The sequence below is a fragment of the Lonchura striata genome, chromosome 5 (assembly GCF_050655825.1).
Source record: "Lonchura striata isolate lonStrDom1 chromosome 5, ASM5065582v1, whole genome shotgun sequence".
NCBI lineage: Eukaryota > Metazoa > Chordata > Aves > Passeriformes > Estrildidae > Lonchura > Lonchura striata.
This window is the reverse complement of record NC_140707.1, coordinates 22,150,390-22,169,835: the sequence shown is the minus strand read 5'-3', so window position 1 is coordinate 22,169,835 and position 19,446 is coordinate 22,150,390. Positions and strand designations below refer to the sequence as shown.

The 19,446-nt window shown below is 37.4% G+C and overlaps 1 protein-coding gene across 5 annotated transcripts in view; it reads right to left on the bottom strand.

Moving 5' to 3' along the window:
* Nucleotides 1-19,446, bottom strand: part of SBF2 (SET binding factor 2) — a 230,197-nt gene that overhangs the window by 104,775 nt on the left and 105,976 nt on the right. For all 5 annotated transcript variants that reach the window (XM_021529470.4, XM_085580076.1, XM_021529472.4 and 2 more), the window contains exons 4-6: nucleotides 14,643-14,756; nucleotides 12,957-13,067; nucleotides 10,977-11,082 (exon numbers count right to left, since the gene is read on the bottom strand). In XM_021529470.4, the coding sequence (XP_021385145.3) occupies nucleotides 10,977-11,082; nucleotides 12,957-13,067; nucleotides 14,643-14,756 (331 nt within the window). The remainder of the gene's footprint in view (nucleotides 1-10,976; nucleotides 11,083-12,956; nucleotides 13,068-14,642; nucleotides 14,757-19,446) is intronic.

The following is a 19,446-nucleotide window of genomic DNA, read 5'->3' as shown; positions in this document are numbered from 1 at the left end:
TTGTTTTGGATATTAATCCCATAAATATCTATAATTTCAAAATCATAAGTAAACAGTAATCCTGTATAATTACTAGGATAATTAGTACACTAGTAATCTGTGTACTAATTGTAAGTTACCTGGGTAATTACTAATATCAGGACACAGAATTTCTGTGTAACCCTCACAGATCCACACTAACAGAAACTCAATGAAATTCTGTAAAAGAATTTTGAGTGGACTGGGATAATGGATACCCACTAATGAATTGAAATGCTGGCCAATTTCCATGAGTAGAGGTGGGAGAGTGTTCCTGAAAGATTCCCAAGTTTTTGGAAGTTTTTACAGGTGCATTTCTTTCATTGATTCTTTAGAATTGTCCTTTCAAGAAAGAGGATTTTATTGTTTGAACCAGATGTTTTCTGAAACCTTTTTTTCCCCCACATATATCATAAAAATAAGCACACACTATAAAAATTATCTATAGCAGTTTGATTAGTCAAAATTGTCTCTTTGTATCCTGATGTCAAATCTAAAATTGAGATTTGAGAAATTATTTGCAACTGCTGATGTATTTAAATAATCAGAACCAGAGCAGTTTACCATCCCTCCAAATTGATTCATAGATGGTAGAAAGTCAAGGCGGATTCTGTTCAGCCACCAACAGATATTTTAAAATTCAGAAGGATTAAATAATTAAAACTTTTTGAGCAACCTGATTTATTTTTAAGATTTTATAATTTGTGTATTCACTAAAAGCAGAAAAAGTGTTCTTTAACAAAGCAATTCAGAGTGAGGGTAGTACCAGTAGGATCCCTAGAAAGTAAATATCTAAGAATGAGAAGAGTATTGTCTTTCTTGAACTGTACACAGGAAAAGTGTCAAGGATACACAAGGAACTGCAAACATACCTGTTTCCTGTCTAGGAACTACAAAGTCTTTCTCAAGGAACATTACTACAGAAGCTTTATATGAACATAACCAAATAAATGCCAAGCCAACAAGAACAGATGTGGCTGATCAGGATATTCTGTAAGAGCAATCTTCAGCTACTGTTGGCTGATATTCATAAATATCAGGAGCATAAAAGGACAAATATTTAATTGAAGAAACTGTGAAACTGTAACCATGAAAAAATTTTAAAATCATTTGATTTTCTCTAATGATCATGCTTGGATTCTCTTCAAAACATTTACAAAATTTTTTTAATTCTTTGTCAAATTCTTTGAGATTTACCTGACCTCCTGAGACAGGGATACTTCAGCCCAAAATGCAGCTAAAGAGCAAAACTTTTAAATGTGAATTTACAAGACTGAATATATGGAAGTAAAGGTCTACAGAAATGCTTTTTTTTTCCTTCTCACAACAAGTATTAACACCAAAGTTTGGAAATTGCAGTTTTGAAAGTTCTTGTGATTTGACAACTACCAAGGCTGCTTCAGAATATTGAGAAAAGTTCTGCCTGCACTCATACCAGCAAAAATAGAAAGAAAAGGCATCTGTTGCCTGTAGGATCCCTTTCAGTATTTTCTATGAGCAGAGACAAGCTTCTTTTGCATCTTTCTGAAATTTTTTTGTCTATTTATTAGACATTTGCTTTTTGGAGCTTACATTTTGCTCATCTCTGAAAAACTATAATTACTTTATACTCTTCTGGGATGTGTTTTCTGAAATCCTGCTGTAAATAGAAAATAACTCTCTCCTCAAATATCACAAAACATATTTTCACTTAATAGTTTAAATAAATTTCAGTGGACTGTTATAGAGCAAACTGCAATCTGAAAATTTTCTCTTGTTTGAAATGTTTTCTTTTAAAAAAAGCACATCAACTACAGCCCTTTATCAGATACACAGCTTCAAGCTGATTTACTTATAATAACTTATAATAAATATTATTTCTCAGATTTATAATTTCCATAAAATAAACAACTGCACGCTTTGTCTCACTGAAAGAGTAATACAAGTTCAGAGTGGATATAAGTGAGCATCTTACGTTGTGTGCTTTGCTGTGCTGAAAACCACAGAACACTGCAAGAAATATTGGATATAAGAACTATGGTGCCTCCAACTCATTTCAGACTCCTTCCACCACAGCAACAGCATCTCAGGGGGTGCTGAGCAAGCCCCCAGGGTATCCCCACGTGCCAAACAAACAGAAGCAGAGCAGGATGTACTGAAGGAATGGTTTGCATTGCCTGGCTGCAATCTCTGGCTCTCCCTGGCAGGGATGCTGCTGCTGCTGCTGCTTTCCCTGCAGCTGCAGCGAAGCTCGCAGGAGGGGGTGAGCTCAAGCCAGCAGAGGGATGGGTCTGTTCCCACTGCAGCCCTTGGCCATTGGGCTGATTTAACCACAGCATCAAACCACAACCTGAGACTGCTGACAGAAAACAGATGGGACCCTCCCTCCTTCCACCCTCCAAACTTCTTCTGTTAACTTGGTGAGATAAAACTGCTCAGCGTGGCTGAGTCAAGCACCACTGCAGCAAAGGAGATGGGGCAGCACTGTGCAACTGGAAGGGGACATTCCAGACAGGATCATCTGCTTGGCTGCTGGGGAAATGAAGCCTCAGAGACTGTCCACAAAGTGCCTTTACTTGAAGTGCAGAAGAGTCCCTGTATAAAATTCACCATGACAATGTTTCTTTATTTCCAACAGCATCTAAAAGAACACTTTCCTTTTGTTCTGCTCTTGCAGCAGTGAGGCCCCATTAGCAGTAAATGCCACATCAAATCCCTTCATAATCTATTTGTCCTTTGATGGACTACACAAATCTACTTGGAAAGCTTGAATGGTAAATTCTCTCTGGCTGGGTTATGGAGCTAATTGCAGCTCACCAGCCAGTGGGATTTAAACTGAAACTAGAACATAAGCCAACAGCATCCACTCATGTGATGCCAGGTCCCATAGGCTGAAGAGTATAGAATTTATTAAGATCAAACACTGATTGGAAGTGTATACACTTCAATAAAACAGTCCTCATTTAATTACACATGCTGCTAAAAACCAACAAAAGTTATGTGTGTTCCCATCACAGGATACATGATGTTCCATAGAAAGGAAAAAAAACTAAGTGAGCTAGGTGAGAAGTTTGTCAACAACCTGACAGTAAAAAAAGTTCTGGTTTATATCACTAAAATCTCATAAAGATAAGATGTGAAAAGGGCACCACATTGACCCTGAATGCATTTCCCTGTTACGGGTATTAATGTACTGAAAATGCCTGCATTTGGACTCTTCATATGCTCTGCAGATTACATCTCTCATTGCTTTGCTGCCCTACATAATGAAATATTAAAATATTCTTGCTGTATGTCAAAGACACCAGGATTTTCTTAGTCAACAAGTATAAGCCAGCTCACGTGCTGACTGTGCAGTGACCCTTTCATAATGTCTCCCAGCCATACAAATACATATATATATTCATCAGGAATGTCTTTTCCCATTTATACAGTAATTTGGTATTGTCATCTGTTGGCATAAAATACATTACATGAGAGGCTGAACATTTTATCTACCCTAAACCAGAATTAAAATAATGACAAGTTATTTTATTACAGAAAACATTACTCAAAGTGTCAACAAACGAAGCCAAAAGCAAAAATTCTGGGTATTTTAATAGATCCTGGATTTAGAATATATGGGACTGAAGGGTCTATAAACAGTGAAAGAGTCCAGGCTTTTCCCATCATGGCTATATCAGACAACCCCAAACTGATCAAGCTTCATCTTAAATGCACTGATGCTTTGCGTTACTATTCCCATCAGGAGGTGTTTCAGGATGTTTCTCATCCTACAGTTAGAAATTACCTTTTAACTTCCAACCTTAAATAACTCATGAGCTTTTCGTATTTGCCTATTCTTGGTGCTCACCTGCCTCTCTAACTTGTGACTTCTCCCTGAACAACACTGATGTAAAAATCAGCAAATGGTAAATACATATGGTCTCTGATATAAAATAAACTAAAAATATAGAGTACAGCAGAAAACCCTAACACTGCTCAAAAAAGCAGCCTCTAGAAGCCAGTAGGAGCTATAATATGACCAACAAATTTAAATATTCATTTCAGACTCTACATTATTTTGAGATTTATGTTTTCTAAAGGAAGCTACAGTTTTTAAGCAGTAGGACTACTTTTACTTTCATTCAAAATAAAAATGTAAAGCATATCCTACAAGTATTTTGAGTTTAAAAATTAGCTACCACAAAAACAAACTCATTTGAGGCACACTATAATTCAGTATTACTCCTTTTGATTCAATAAGTTATTCTAATTATCACGGTAGGGTTATACTGTTTATGTTGCTCTGTAGGCTGGACTGTTTATAGCCCCACTGCTCACATCATAATTTCTGAGGCAGGTATTGGGAAGTAATAAAACATTAGAAAGACAGGTAACAGATGAAGCCAGTTTTAGTGCAAAATGCAGAAATTGATCAGTGTTCACATTTTAAGATCAAGAAAATAATACAGTTTTAAAATCTTGTTCTCTTCCCCAGAATCAAATTATACCAGGAAGTTGTGGTGCATGACTTCATCTCTTGTAGGACTTACAAAGTTTGATTTTTAACATCAAAGAGAACCAAACTTACTGTGAAGAACCAATACTAAAGTAGCAGCTCAAGGTTTTTTGAAGGTAAGCAGTGAAAATTGAAGAAGCACCAGCAGCCAGGGATCAGCATCTGCAGAACAGAGGGCAAAGGGGAGCAAGGGGGAGGGGGGCAGTGCCCTGGCCAACACCCAGAGCACCCAGAAGAGAGGGGCAGGGTGGCTCTGGTGACAGCCAGCCGAGGGCATAGAGATGAGGAGGCACAGTCAGGAGCCAGGCTGGCATGGCCAGCTCAGGATGAGGCCAGTGACAGTGGCCAGGGACCGCAGGGCCAGCCCAGGCCGTGAGTTAGAGCAAGGCAGCGGGAGCAGCCCCGGGGTGAGGACCCGGCTCACAGAGGGCACCAGAACCATGGCTTGGGCTGGCCCTGGGCACGTGGGCTGAGCTTAAGGAAAGCCAAAAGGCCAAGGAGCCCCTCCTTTTGCCATGGTTCACACAGCTCTTCCCCCAGAGCCTGAGCCAAAGCTGTGCAGCTGTGCCCAGCTGTGCTGGCCTCCAGCCCAGCCCTGCCAGGAGTGCCCAGGGGCTGCCCAGTGCCATGACATCCTCCTCCAAAGGAAACAGCACTTGTAAGAACCAAGGACAGAGCCTGCTCAACTCCCAGCCTTTGCACAGATTTCTTCTGAGAGCAGAACATCTGCTGTGTGATACTGGCACAACTACAGAACCATGCTGAAAATGTGGTTTTCATAAGTTAGCCAAAGCTGTAAAGTGCAAGCTTGTCAGTTTAAAATCCCTTGGCACATACAAATATCCACTTCCAAACAGAGCTGGAGTAGTACATCTCAATTAAAAATAATTAAAATAATGCTGAAGCAATTAAGATCTTGTCCAAACAAATTTTTGAACATAAAATAATTACAGTATATTCATTATATTAAAAAAAAACCTAAGTCTTCACCATTCTTCACTAACTTCCAGCAAATCTGAAAAATGAGAAAATACAGCATTTCTTTTACTTCTGTGCACTTGAATACACAACTCCAAAAAATTCTAAACGGGTATGACAACTAATATACAATCCCATCATTATGTTTTGACTGGATTTATCACCATGTAACATTAACAGGGTTTGGCTCCACAACTGTTTAAACCAACAGAAATCATCTCTGTCAGTGTCACTCCATGGAAAATAGTTCACTTCTTTTTGCTTGCTTGTTGTTGTTTAATTATTTAATTTCAAGCAGCTCTCTGTGGTATCAGAGAAGTATCTGCTCTGATGCAAAAGAAAGACAGGAACATGCAAGCAGAGCAAAAGGACAGAGAACACTCTGAACTTCTGAGTCCCAAGTCACAGTGTTGAAATTTGGAATTGAATAGTCACATTAAGAAAATACATCAATGCTGGAGTGCAGCATTTAAAAGTGCTTGTACTGAAGTACTTCCCTGCTTAGCAACTCCCCCATCACCACAAACATCTTCCCTAGTATTTATATTTTGTGCAACTGTAATAATCTTTAGAAGTTTAATCAATCAATCATTTTTGAGATCTGGAATTACAGATATTTAATGACACTGCAGTCTTCAACTGTACTATATTATTTTTGAGTACTCTTTTTTACAGGATCCATGTACTGTCTAATGGTACTCACACCATTGCTACTTAAAAAATATTTTAAGACACATAAAAAGGCTGAAGGATAATGATGTTTAACACTTTCAGTTACATCATAATTTGGACAAATCAAAGACAAGCTTGCCAAGCAACAAGCCTGACTCCACCTACCATGACCATTCATGCTTGTGTCATTCCACCTTTTTAATCTCTATTCTACACAGCTCTGGATTCCAAAGCACCCTTACCTTGTGTCTTTGTCCAGAAGATTCAAAGCAGAATTTACTTCTAAGTGCCATTTTTACCACTAAAAAATTACTTTCTTTTTAACACAAAGTCAGTGTGATTTTACTGAAAATACTTAGAGTGGTGAATTTAAGATAAGAAGAAAACAAGCACAGGCAAACAAAGCAGAACAGGGGAAATAAGGACATAGGAAAACAGACCTGATACGAGAATAAACAAGAAGGAAAGGAAGGAAAACTCTTTTGTCTTTGATTAAGTATTTGGAAAGAAGAGAGAAATTATTCAGGAAAAAAAATTTTCATAATTGTTCTGCTCAGCTTAGCAATGTGATTCATGCTACCAGGCCTTGAAATGTGCAAAAATGAAAAGTGCTGGCTAAACCTTAGGTTTTTGTTTTGGTCCTTAGGTCACTAATTTTTTGTCCTGGCTTCTTTTGGGAAAAAAAAAATTGCTTCTTGGGGAGATGGAGGTGCGTGTGTCTCAGACTCAAAGGACTGAATACATCACTGCTGAGTACCCACATGGAGAAGGCAAGTAGGGCTGGAGTCTGGAGAAAAGAGCTTAAGGCAGAAACTTAGGAATGTACAGTTAATGCAGTGAGACAGGAGAGAAATATAACCTAAATATAACCTAAATCTCCTTTGAGCCTGAAGAAAGTTAGTGCATTTTGAAGCTTCTATAGATGCCTACCATCTTACTAACAGAGAACAAGAAATAGAAGAATACTGAAAGTCTTCTTGCTACCATGCATTATTTTTAAAAGTAACTTTATGATTCCTGTTTTTCCACCTAATCCTTTATTGATTAAGTGATTTCTAGTGATCCAGCTACAGTCCTGGTTTTTGTCACACTATTCCTATATATTAGGTTTTTTAAAATAAAAAATAAGGTATTATTTAAAATGTCAAAGACTGCTGTTCCTTATTACTAAGCTTAAAACCTTTGGGGATATTTTTCCCAACTGTAGTTTAACGCCTAAGAACAAATAAGGTCTGTTTCCAGATATGCTGTGCACTTGGTAATGCAGGGAGGGTCATCTGCTGACATGGTGTTATCCTGCCAAGCAGAAAAAGCATGATGAGGCTACTATTGCACAATAGTTCTCAAAATAAATGTTGAAATTACTTTTGTATCTATTCATAGTGATACACGTTGTCTTGCTGCCCACCTTCCTCCAAGAAAGCTATTTTTAAAAAGCTGATTTATGCACTTCACAAATACTTTTCTAGCTACTCTTCAATTTTCTGTTAATAATTGAGATAGGATGAAGTGCCTTGTGCCAGCAGAGAAATAACTGAGCGTGTTGGTATTGGACAAATGCTCTGGTCAATATTTGTGTCCTGAACATGAGTCTGGATGGGACAACAGCTGCCCCTGAAAGACTGAACAGCAGCAGAAAGCTTCAGCCCAGGTTGGAGAGAGACAAATACACATCAAGCTCCTGTTCCAACCAGGCAAGAGAAACAAAGCAAGTGTGAATATTGTTCCAAGAAGCACAAGAACTTCTGACAAGTTCAGCTGTGATCTCCAGCAGAAAGAATTAGGCCTTATCTTAGGAAAATAAACTTTCTCAAAGGGATGAGCCAGTGGGTTCTACCACAGTCTCCTGGATTCACTGCATTTAACTCTTCATGAGACTGCATGAAAGGTGAGAATAAATGAGAATTTATTTTAAACAGTCTGTTTTTATTTCCTGGTCCTCCTTTTACAGTTAACAACCATTGCAAACAGGCACGTGTAGCTGTATTAACAACTCTGTTTTTAGTAAATCCAGACAGCAACTTGGAATTAACAAGCCTTGGCACTAAGAACATGATGACAGCCCATCACCTACATGGGAATGGAATTTTGTGCTGTTCTGGAAAGTGAGGTACACTATGAAAACACAAACATTTTCTAATCTGCGTCCTTTGAGACACAAGACAATTCCACCCTTGTGCTGTATCCCCAGATACTTAGATACATTAACTGGCAACTGAGGCACATATGGGAAAAAACCTCAAACAACCCCCCCAAAACACAAAAAAACCAAAAAACAAAACAAAACAAAACAAAAAATCAGTGGTCAAAACTAGGAGGTGGGAAAAGGAGACTCTTATAAAGTGTTCAAGTATTTGCTTTAAAAAAGAATCTACCTGCCAACTTATTTGCACATTCCTTAACTAATACCAGGCCCATTCCCAGGCAGCTGAGCCACTCTTGCCACACCAAAAAATAGGGAGACACAACAAGAAGGCCCATGGAAGGCCATTAGAAAACTATTCCTGATTGCTCTTATAGTCTTGTAAAAGACAAAGTCCTGCTGCAACAGAAAAGGAGGGAGACAACTCTTCTTTTTGTCCATGAGCTTGCATGATCCCCTTCAGGGAAACAGGATGTAAGCCTATAAACTTCTCATGACAAGATTTGCCAAGTTTTATAGCCATGCACTTTCTTCAGACTCTCCCTTCTTCATGCCAGTTGAAGCATCACTAACTAGAAAACTGAGCAGTGAGTTTTCCTTCCTTATCTCCCTTTCTCTCCCCCTCCTCCTGCTGATCATCTTATCCTTATGTGCCCTGGAAAGGACATCTGGTGAACACTGACTCACATTTCTTACAAGGCACCACAAAGCAAGAAAGATGGAACCTCCAAACATTTACTGGAAGGAGAAAATAAGGCAGAAGAGCAGCAAAAGCACAGAAAGCAGACAGCAGAAAGGCTAATGGACTATGGGAAAATAAGGATGAGATGGTAGAAAAAGAGTAAATTGGGGGTAGAGATATTGAAAAACGTAAAGGAGCTAATAAGAAATGACACAAATTCAAAATATAAAGGTAAAGGATTTTTGACTGCTAGCACAACAATCTAGTCCTGGTTAAACTCCAAACTCTTCAATACTCTGCTACAGTAGATTTAGGAATTTACATGCCATCCATCTGTATATATTAACCCTCTTATAACATGTGGTTAACAATATTGAATTAAACCATATGTGTTGGAAAGAAATGCTAAATTCTCATACGAAAGTTTTGTTATTCTGTTCTATACACAATAAGAGGAATTTTAAAAACTTGCCCTGCAAAATATTCTCTCAGTAAGACTAGAGAAAAAGATTGGCCTCAGTTTTCCATATATTTACATTCCCACTCCATCTCCATGGCTTCCCTCTATAAATCTGATGCATACAGTCACTTTTCAGATTTGTCCTCACTAATTTCCTCAGCCTGATCCTGTGACAAAACACTCCAATCCCAATTTGCATAGAAAAGCCAGGTGCCAGAAGACAAGGTAGTTCCGTAAAAACTAATTGAAAGCCTCACTTTCTTTGACATTTTCTGAACTGTGAATTTATAGCAACCTTCACTAGAACTGACTAAAAAAACCACCTCACATCAGTTACCACATACACTACACTTAGAGAACAACATACCATATGGTGTAACCTGCTGCACTTATGGTATCTCACACCACATTTTATGTCTTCAGAAAAGGGGAAAAATTGTTATGTCTGTCCACATTCAAAACATTGCCTGCAATCTGATCAGAGCAAGCAATCCTAATGAATCTTGACATAATAAGCTAAGTAAAACATCAGGACTGTGATGAAGTTAAGTAGCACCTATATACCGTGGTAGCCACAATTTTTCTTATCTTTAAACTACTATAAAAAAAAATTAAAATCTTCTTTTTGGAATAATATTCCTTTTTGGAAGGATACAATTAAATCATCCTAGTAGGAGATGGCATTGAGCTCATCAGATCTGATACTGCTTTCTGTGACATAAGCTTAGTGTTGTTCACTGTTATTTTTCTGGTTTCATTCATTCTTACTGCCTGTTTGAGAGAAGAATGGATGACAACACATCTCCTGAGGCCATCTGGTAGCTCAAGAGTAAAACTGAGATTCACAGGATCAGAAAAGATGATTAATTGTGCCCTTATCCAGTGCTGCTACAAGTTTATGATTCAAAGTCACTTCACAAACCAATGGAACAAAGACTAAAAGTGTCATGATTTAATGGCAGACAAGATCAGTTCTGAGGTACCCAGGTAACAGACATGCAATGCTGTAATTGTAATGAACAAGAAAACATTTGGTGAGGATTGTGTTAGAGAATCTTCTTGAAAGATTGGGACAAACAGATAACAACAGAACTATAGGAACTTTTTGGTCACACCAGCTCTATTACAAACCTCCCTGGTTTTCTTTGGAGTTTGTACAGTATCCAAGGGGAGTGGAGCAGGGAATCTTTTTACAGGAATGTTTGTGTGATTACATAGGGGCCACACTCACTTCTGCCCCAGTAACTCACAGATACTACATGGTGGGATTGGACTAGATGACCTTTGAAGGTCCCTTCCAACCCAAACAATTCCATGATTCTCTAATACTGGAAATAAGCCTGCCACAGGCAGGCTGCACAGAAAGGTTCTCTGAATGTCTTATTAGGGTGTAAAAGCACAGTCAATCATTCTTTCATTCAAAAGAAATTAATATTTACCATGCAGCTTTCTTGGCACATGATTAGAATTGAATTAGAAGAGAAAATATCTCACTTTATAATTTAGAAAAATAATTTTTTTTTCAGAGCAGGCCTAGACATACCCAGTTGCTGAAAGAGAAGAGCCACACTGGTGCCTGTAACAGGAAGGCTATCATGTAGAGGAGTCTGTATCAGCTGTCGGTCTCCAGCTCCCAAAGAAAACAATTTCTGTAGAAAGAATTTTTTAAAATTTAATTTATATAGAATGAACAATCTGTCATCATACAGATAAGTGATTCATACTGAAAAAATTATTTATTTTGTATAGAGAAACTTAAAGTCAAACAGATCTGAAATATAATTTGGGGACAGTGATTGCCACACGCCCTCGCTGTCCTGTGGGCACATCCACATGGCACTCAAGCACTGAGTGATGCCAAGCAGCTCCCTCCAACCAGACTCCCGTGGGCTGGGGGCATTTCTGTGTGGTAAATCTTCACTCTGTATGGCAGCAAAGGTGGGGAATGCAGGAAGGCAGCCAGCTCTGCCTGCTGCACAGCAAGTATTTAAAAATCTTCCCAGTAAACCCAAAGAAGTCCCTGAGCTGTAGCAGAGATGCTCTGCCCCAGCACTGCAGCAGCAGGCCTGGGTGCAGGTCAGGAACCCTTTTCACAGCTGACTCTTTCTGGAAAGAAATGCTACAAGAGTGCTCCCACTCTCATACATACAATTCACTATCACTCACCTTCAGCCCTGCAAGCATAAGGCATAAGAAAGGAGAAACACTTAATTTCTGATTTAAATGACAGTTTGACAGTAGCAAACTTAAGTTGGAAATGAGTGAGCATTTTAATTGAGGAGAGAAAGCAGAACAAAGAACAATCAGAAGAGCATGACTTTTCCTTCCTCTTCTAGCAGAGCAAACAGCCACTGAGAAAAGCTGCATTTATGGACAGGGAGAAAAAAGAAAGGATAGAAGCAGAGCCAGAAGCTCAGGTGGATCACCAAAATCAAAAATATGAGGCTCAAATACCACTGGAAAAGGGGGTTTCTGATGAGGGGATAAAATCTGATTACTCCCCTTCAAAGCCAAAAGCCTAGGATAGAAAAAGCAGAGATGTGGCAGCCTGGAGAGCAGCAAGGCAGAGCTTGGCAAAGCTGACAGGACACTCTGACCCTTCTGCACTAAGGAAGTCCCACAGCAGCCAGGGCTATGGCAAAACCAGAACAGAATTAGGAAGCTGTAGGATTTCAAGAGGGTTGAAAACCCATAGGTCGAGTGGGAAGCTGCATATGTAATTGACTTTTTAAAATGTTGCCATTTGCACGTGTAGTTTTCTGGTGTGTTTCATAGTAAGGACCATCACTTCCCATCAGGGCCACAGCATAAAAGCAAAAACCAAACACAGAAGACTCAACTGGCTTACCAAAATCCCACAAATGTATAGGAATAATTTATAAAAAGTAAGTCAAGAAGCAAACCTGATTTTCTGCTCACAGAAAGCACAAATGAAAAGCAGAAAGATGTCTGTTTACTAGAAAACTTTATATCAATTTTTGAATGCATGGGCTACTTGCATTTTTTTAATTCCCCTGAGGAAACCACATTTGAGTTACTTTTCTAGCATTTAAAAAACAAATGATGAAAATAAAAATTTAAATTAGTTATCGAAGAAACAACCAGTGAAATCCTGAACTCCAACAAGGAAAAAACATGTAAGTGAAGTGATATGAAGTTTATGTTAGAAAATGGTAAAGGAAAAAAGCCTTTAAAAAAATTCTGTAGCAAGCAAAAATATTACTTGAACACATTATTATTTAAAAACTAAACTTATACAAACTGCTTAATTTGTTAATGTGCCCTGTAAAAGCCAACTCGGTGACAAAATTAACCCTTTGACCTTATCCTGGAATGGAATTTTTGCTGTCTTTAGAAGATAGGCCACAGGGAAAGCACTCACAGGCCACAGGGAAAGCACTCAGCTGAACTATGATCTTTTTTTTTCTTCAAAAATATCTCAAGAATTTATTTTTTGTTTTCTTCATAAATTAAATTAACTGGAAAAATACCCTTTCCTCCCCTAGCCCCCCTGCCCATTTACCTGAGACCCTCCAGAAGCAGGGACAAGGCATGAACACAGATTTGCAATGAGAGTCTCCAGTGACACATTCAGGCTGTCCACATACACTGTGTAGATCAAGCCAAGGCAAGCCTAGAAAGGTTGACAAAATATATCAAACTCCAATACAGGGAAGGAAGATGTGAAATTATTCAAAGATCTATGTATATAATCATTAAAAAAATAAGTTGTTCTTAATAGTTACTAGTACAGTGCAATACTCTCCAACCAAAGTAATTTGCAACAGAGGCAATAATTCATTTTTAAAAATGAAAACGGCTACTGGCTACTAGCAAGGGCTTTATGGGTTTTTTTAGAGAAATTCTAGATATAATGGTTTTTTTGCTTTGTTTGTTATATAAGAAGTGCTTTATTACAAGTTACTGTTAAAAATTATAAAAATCAACAAGCTTCATATATGTGCTTTGAACTCTGAAGGACTTAAACCTGACTGGTTTCCAGAATACAACACTGATTAATCAATGAGATTCTGAAGCTCATTTTAAGACCAGCATCAATCACTAACAATTCCATGTTTTTTAACTTACATTCTTTATTTGATCTATGTAAATATATTTTATATTAATGGTACATTAATATTTCCACATATTTTATTAATTGATCAAATTTTGATTGAGAAATCACAGATACAGCTTTAGTATTTTTACTAATAATTTAATCCAGATCAATGTGACATTTTAAGAAGCCTTTGGACAAAAGGTAATAATTGTTCCACAGCATCTCTTGCCTTTTAACTGCTGTAACTTTGATAAATCAGCAAATATTTTAGTAGTTCTCTTCTTAGAAATAATTCCAACAGTAACTTTTCATATCACACATAGTTAAATAGTGAAACTTTGTGCCATGGGTTGTTGTAAAATATGAATGCTAAGAAAGTAAACTAATTTTAGAAAAACCCACAGAAACAACACCTCTGGTTCAGGATGTCACTTGACTATTATTCACGTTGAATGAGGAAAACATTTTGTAGAATTATTCCTACAGCCTGTGCTATTGTTACACACTCTGCTTTGCATTTGCCATGGTCCACTACGAGAGACAAAACTCTGGGCTACAAGGACTTTTAATCTCACATGGAGCAGTCATCCTTAATGTCTAAAGACAACTGCTGAATGATTTCCTCCCTTGATCTGTAAACTGAACTTTGTTTCTGTTAATATGTATTAGGTTCATAGAAATTTAAGCTTTTCATTTATCTCAGATAAGTCATATTTCACCAGCTGAAAGTAATCCAAGGTCCTAAATCTTGGTCATGTATCTTAATTTGGTCTGGAAGAGTCTTGGACATTTTACTTTATATATGGAGGAGAATTAGATTTTCACTGTTAATTTACCATTATATAGTTAGTCAAATATTGTCTGTTTTTTTCCTAATAACTTCTTTCATTAGAGAGTACTCTGAGCCCAGAGAAATCCACTCCAGTGTAATTTTAAAAGTGCTTGGAGGGTAAAAAGGCACTACTTTAACCTACAGGGGCTATTTACTGTCACAGATATTGAACTTTAGCTAGTTCAATCTAAAGCTACTTTTAAATTCCCAGATCAATCTTCAGTGAGACATTTAAAATCAAAAGTACTGTCATTGTTACTCATTTAAACCAGATTCTTCTGCTGATATATTGTAAATAGCAATTGTAAGTTCTTTACCCTGAAAATTTCTGGATAATCTAGTCTGGACACCAGCACCAGACTTTTAGGAGCAAATACTTCTGCAGGCTGAATTAAACCAGACTCTTCTTCACCTTCAATTTCTTTAGTTCCCTTGAAAACAGAAACACTTCAATTAATAAGCAGGAAGAAAACTCAAACCAAAATGTTAGCATTTTTACCAAAAGTTAATGTTTCTCAGAGCTTCAGAAAAGTACTGCATTATTTGAAACTGGTAACAAAATCAAGTAACAGGAGCACACTCCGATGGCTGCCTCAAATCCCTAAAGGTTCTAGATTAATTCAGTTTATTAAAACTCACCCTGGGAAGTCATGCACCAATGTACCTAAACTAAAGCTCTCCTAAGGCAGCAGTTTCACAGGACATTGTTCCACATTAAATACTCCCTGTGGCCCATTTTAGATAGTAAACTGGATGACAGAACAGGATCCTTCCACATAAAAGTGTTAGCTGATTTACAATCTCTCCAAATATAGAAGTCATTCATTTCACAAAAGAATGTTTGGTTGTCCTCCTCATATTAATATCATTCAATTTCTTCTAGAATTCTCACTATCATTACAGCTGAAATTATCTGTAATGTCATCTCCAGCCTGACCTAGTGAATTTGGAATTTAAAGAAATTTCTTCACCAGCAAATTGGTTCAGATTTCGCAAAAAAATCCCTCACACTTAGGAACCACTAAGGTTACAAAAAAAAAAAAAAAAAAAAAAAAAAAAGAGAGAACAGCAGTGCAGATAAACTTGCAGTTGCTCATGATATTGTGCAAGTGGCTATAACCTTCTTGCCAGAACTTATTCAATCACAAATAGTTTATTATTATTCATAGCCAAAACTGAAGATGTCACTAAATATTTTCATTTCTAGAATTCCATACATTCTTTGACAAATTAAGTTTTCAGATGACAGAATGTCCTTGCTTTCCAATTGCCAGATGTAATTCTCTCCAATGCCGCACCACCCACCAAATTTCTTTTATTTGTTCCTCTGACCAAGCATTCTTCCAAGCAAAAATCACTCTATTATCTTAATTAGGAACACGAGAAAAATTTTGTCCATTTTCATATGACAACATGAAATATCTGCCTTCTATTCCTGTCACATTACTACTCATCATTTCAGTTCCCTAAAAAAAAAAATCCAATATTTCTCCTAAATGGATGAAATCTGATAAAAATGTTCTTAAATGCCAGGAATGCTACAAGTTCATGAGCTTTATTTCACAATCTCAGTTCAGAATGTACAGTTTCTTTAGGCAGATGCTAACCCACAATCCAGAATTCAAGTTAAAATTATATAAAATGGGAGTACTTGGGTTTTAATCAGAATACCTTGGTTAATACAGTATAACACTTTCACACCAAAATAAAACCAAACACTGTATGAACACTTGGCTTTGTACAGTACATTTTCCCTAAATGTCAAGCAATTCATTCACATTGTACTTGTTTGGTTAAGTCTGCACCTCATTTCTAAAAAAAATTGTGATTCACAAATAGAGAGACCCAATAACTCAGCAGTCACACATCCCACACAGGTTCATTAATTTTGATCAATTTTAATGCTGACAGCAAGAGCTTTTACAGGAACTACAGTTCCCTCCCTCTGCCCCCCAAAATCCCCAAATGTTTTAATTATCAGCAGAAGTTTACTGTACCAGTCATTCTAAAGAGCAAGTATGAGTTCTAGGCATAAAGACAACAGTTTCTGGATCTCTGACAAACTGTGGGCTCTGACATTAGGAAAAATGAAATTAAAACACATTCCACATTCCTAAAGACAAGGGAACATGGAAGGTCCTCCATATTCACATGGTACTAAGATTATGAAACCTCAGGACGGCTCAGACAGGGAGGAGCTTTCCATACAAGACCTTTCTAATAAAATCCACACAACTTCAGACCAAGTCTTGAATTAATTCATAATTAGATTTAAAGCTTTTGGAGCATGACAGCAGCACAATACTGATTGATAAAGCATTTACACTCTTAAACCACTCTCTCCTACTTCATAAAAGATTTACAGAAAAATGCAATGTGACTGCTGTGTTTCTTCCCCAGCTCAGCATTCTGACAGGCACACAGGCACATTATTAGGAGTCACTAGACTAAGTAGATAATCATTTCAAACACATGACTTTTAACCTACTTTTCAAGCAAAGTATTAACAGCATAAGCATTCTGTACCAAAAGTAATTACAAAGCAGTAAAGCCACAAATGTGATTGTATTTACACTTCTGGTCAAGACACACACACATACATTCCATCTTTATCCCTTTTTCCATCTATGGAAAAAATATTGTCTAATAAAAAAATAACAAAATGAAAGAGTTTGTTATGTCGCGGGCTTATTACAATAACTTTTTATTTCCTATATGCAGCATTCAGTTTACAGCTTCCCTAAGAATAAATGGATGGTATGGTAAGCTTGCTAAGGATACATAGATTGAAAGGTGAATTTAAATTACAGAATCACAGAGCCACAGAATCATTTGGGTTGGAGAAGACCTCTGAGATGACTGAGTTCAGCCTATGGGTGAACACAACTCTGCCAATTAGACCACAGCACTGGGTGCCATGTCCAGCTTCTTCTGGAACACCTCCAGGGATGGTGACACCAGCACCTCCCTGGGCAGCCCATTCCAGAGTCTGATCACCCTTTCTGTGAAGAAATTCCTCCTGATATCCAACCTGAACCTCCCCTTGAGGCTGTGTCCTCTCATCCTGTCACTCATTGCCTGAGGGAAGGGACTGATGCCCACCTGCCTACAACCACCTTCCATGGAGTTGTAGAGTGGCAAAGTCCCATCCGAGCCTCCTTTTCCTCAGGCCAAACATCCCCAGCTCCCTCTCGACTTGTGCTCCAGATCCTTTCCCAGCTCTGTTGCCCTTCCCTGAATTTGCCTTGGTTAATTAATATTGAAAAATATTAATTTTTTCCCTTCCATTTTTATCTTTTTATTTATTTGAAATAGGCAAAATTTAAGAACAGCTGAATTTAGAAAAATGTACCACTAGAGAGCAAACCAGTGTTCCAGATGCTTAACAATCCATTTAGTTTAACAGGTGATAAGCATCTAAAATCTCATCCAGAAATACCTGTGCCTTGAGAAGGCAAATGAATACTTTTTCTTTTTTACCACCCAATTAATAAAGTCCTGAAAAAGACTTTTCCATAGGCTACAGAGTAGGTAGCAGAGACTGATCTAACTGTATCAAAGAAGTGCATGACCTGTGGTTATACACGATTTCACAATGCCTAAAATATTCAGTCCCCTGTACTTAGACATGACCAAAGCCCATCAGGGTCCTGCTCCTTGCCTGTCACATCCAGAATCCTCTTTTCTTCTGCATCCTGACTTGGTTTCTAAAGTTATAAGAAGAATATTATGCAGAGATCTGTAAAGTATGGCTGACTTATGTCCTTAGAGCAGTTCTCCCAAGAAAATTTCCTGGATGTTGCAAATCATCACAAAAACGTACATGCAATGTGACAATACTGAATGTTAACATTTATGTCACCTGAGATCAAAAAAATGCATAGGCAAAATTAAGATAACCAATTTTAACTAAAAAGTTAAATCCTTGAAAAATTAAAATATAATTAAACAAGAAATTATTTATTGTATAGGTAGAACATGGTAGAAAATGTATCATAAGTTTGAACAGAAACATCTTACCTGGTTTTACAACAGGGTGTTTTATTTATTTACTTGCTCTATTTTTTCCCCCCCTCTCTTTTTCTGCAATAATAATATTTGATGAACAAACGTAGAAAATGGTGAAACCTCTTTTGAAGGTCATAGGATGTAATATGATTTTGCTTACCTTGGCTCTATAGCTATAAAGTGGTCTCTTAAGAGATTGGCCAAAAAAGTGTGTGTGTGTGTTCAGTACACTTAAAGCACACCAATATATATATTTAAATGCAAATGTTTTCATGTATTTTAACTAATATTCACACCCATATCTACACTAAAATACATGCATGTGTATATATATATATATATACACAACTCCCAGAATGATACAATAATCAGTTTCACAGGTTCCTACAGAAATGAGAGTACAGAACTAGAGAGTGCACCTATTGCAACTGTTGGCTTTTCTTCTCTTATAGGAGAAGCAGCCCCTGAACATATTTGTGACCTCAAGTGATGGGGTAAATTAAAATATGCAATAACCAGCCAATTAAACTAACAGCATCACTCCACAGTTTATGAACTTGTTCAATAAAAGCAGCTGAATTAACAAATACATTAAACCAGCTTTGATCCCAGACTGATAACCAACAGTTTAGAAAAATTAACTGTGATCATCACTGTTCATCATCACTCTGCTATTTATTTGTTTCCTTGTTTTCTGAAAACAATTTGTTCCTCAGGTTAGCCAAGGGATGTACATGGCATCAAGCCCAAACCAGACAAATTCACCCTTATTATTGGAACATGTTAAAATTAGGAAGGTAACTGAAAACTGCAGTCAGCAGCACATCAGGCATGATGTCCCAGATCCTAGAAAAAGGTTTAATACTTTCTCAAACATTGTAGTTAAAATTGAATACTTGTGGGGTTTATACACATTAAGTAAGGTATTGCTTTGTTTAATCAGTGTCCTTTTGCTCTTAAAATCCCTCTACATTTAGAAAAAAGTGCAAAGCTGAGCACAGTTTGCAGCATTTCAGCAAGTAACGAGAGAAGAGTTTGACAGCTCAGTATTAGAAGAAAAGGTATTAAACAAAAGATAGTTATGATGATAAAATATTGCATATTTCCCTCAAA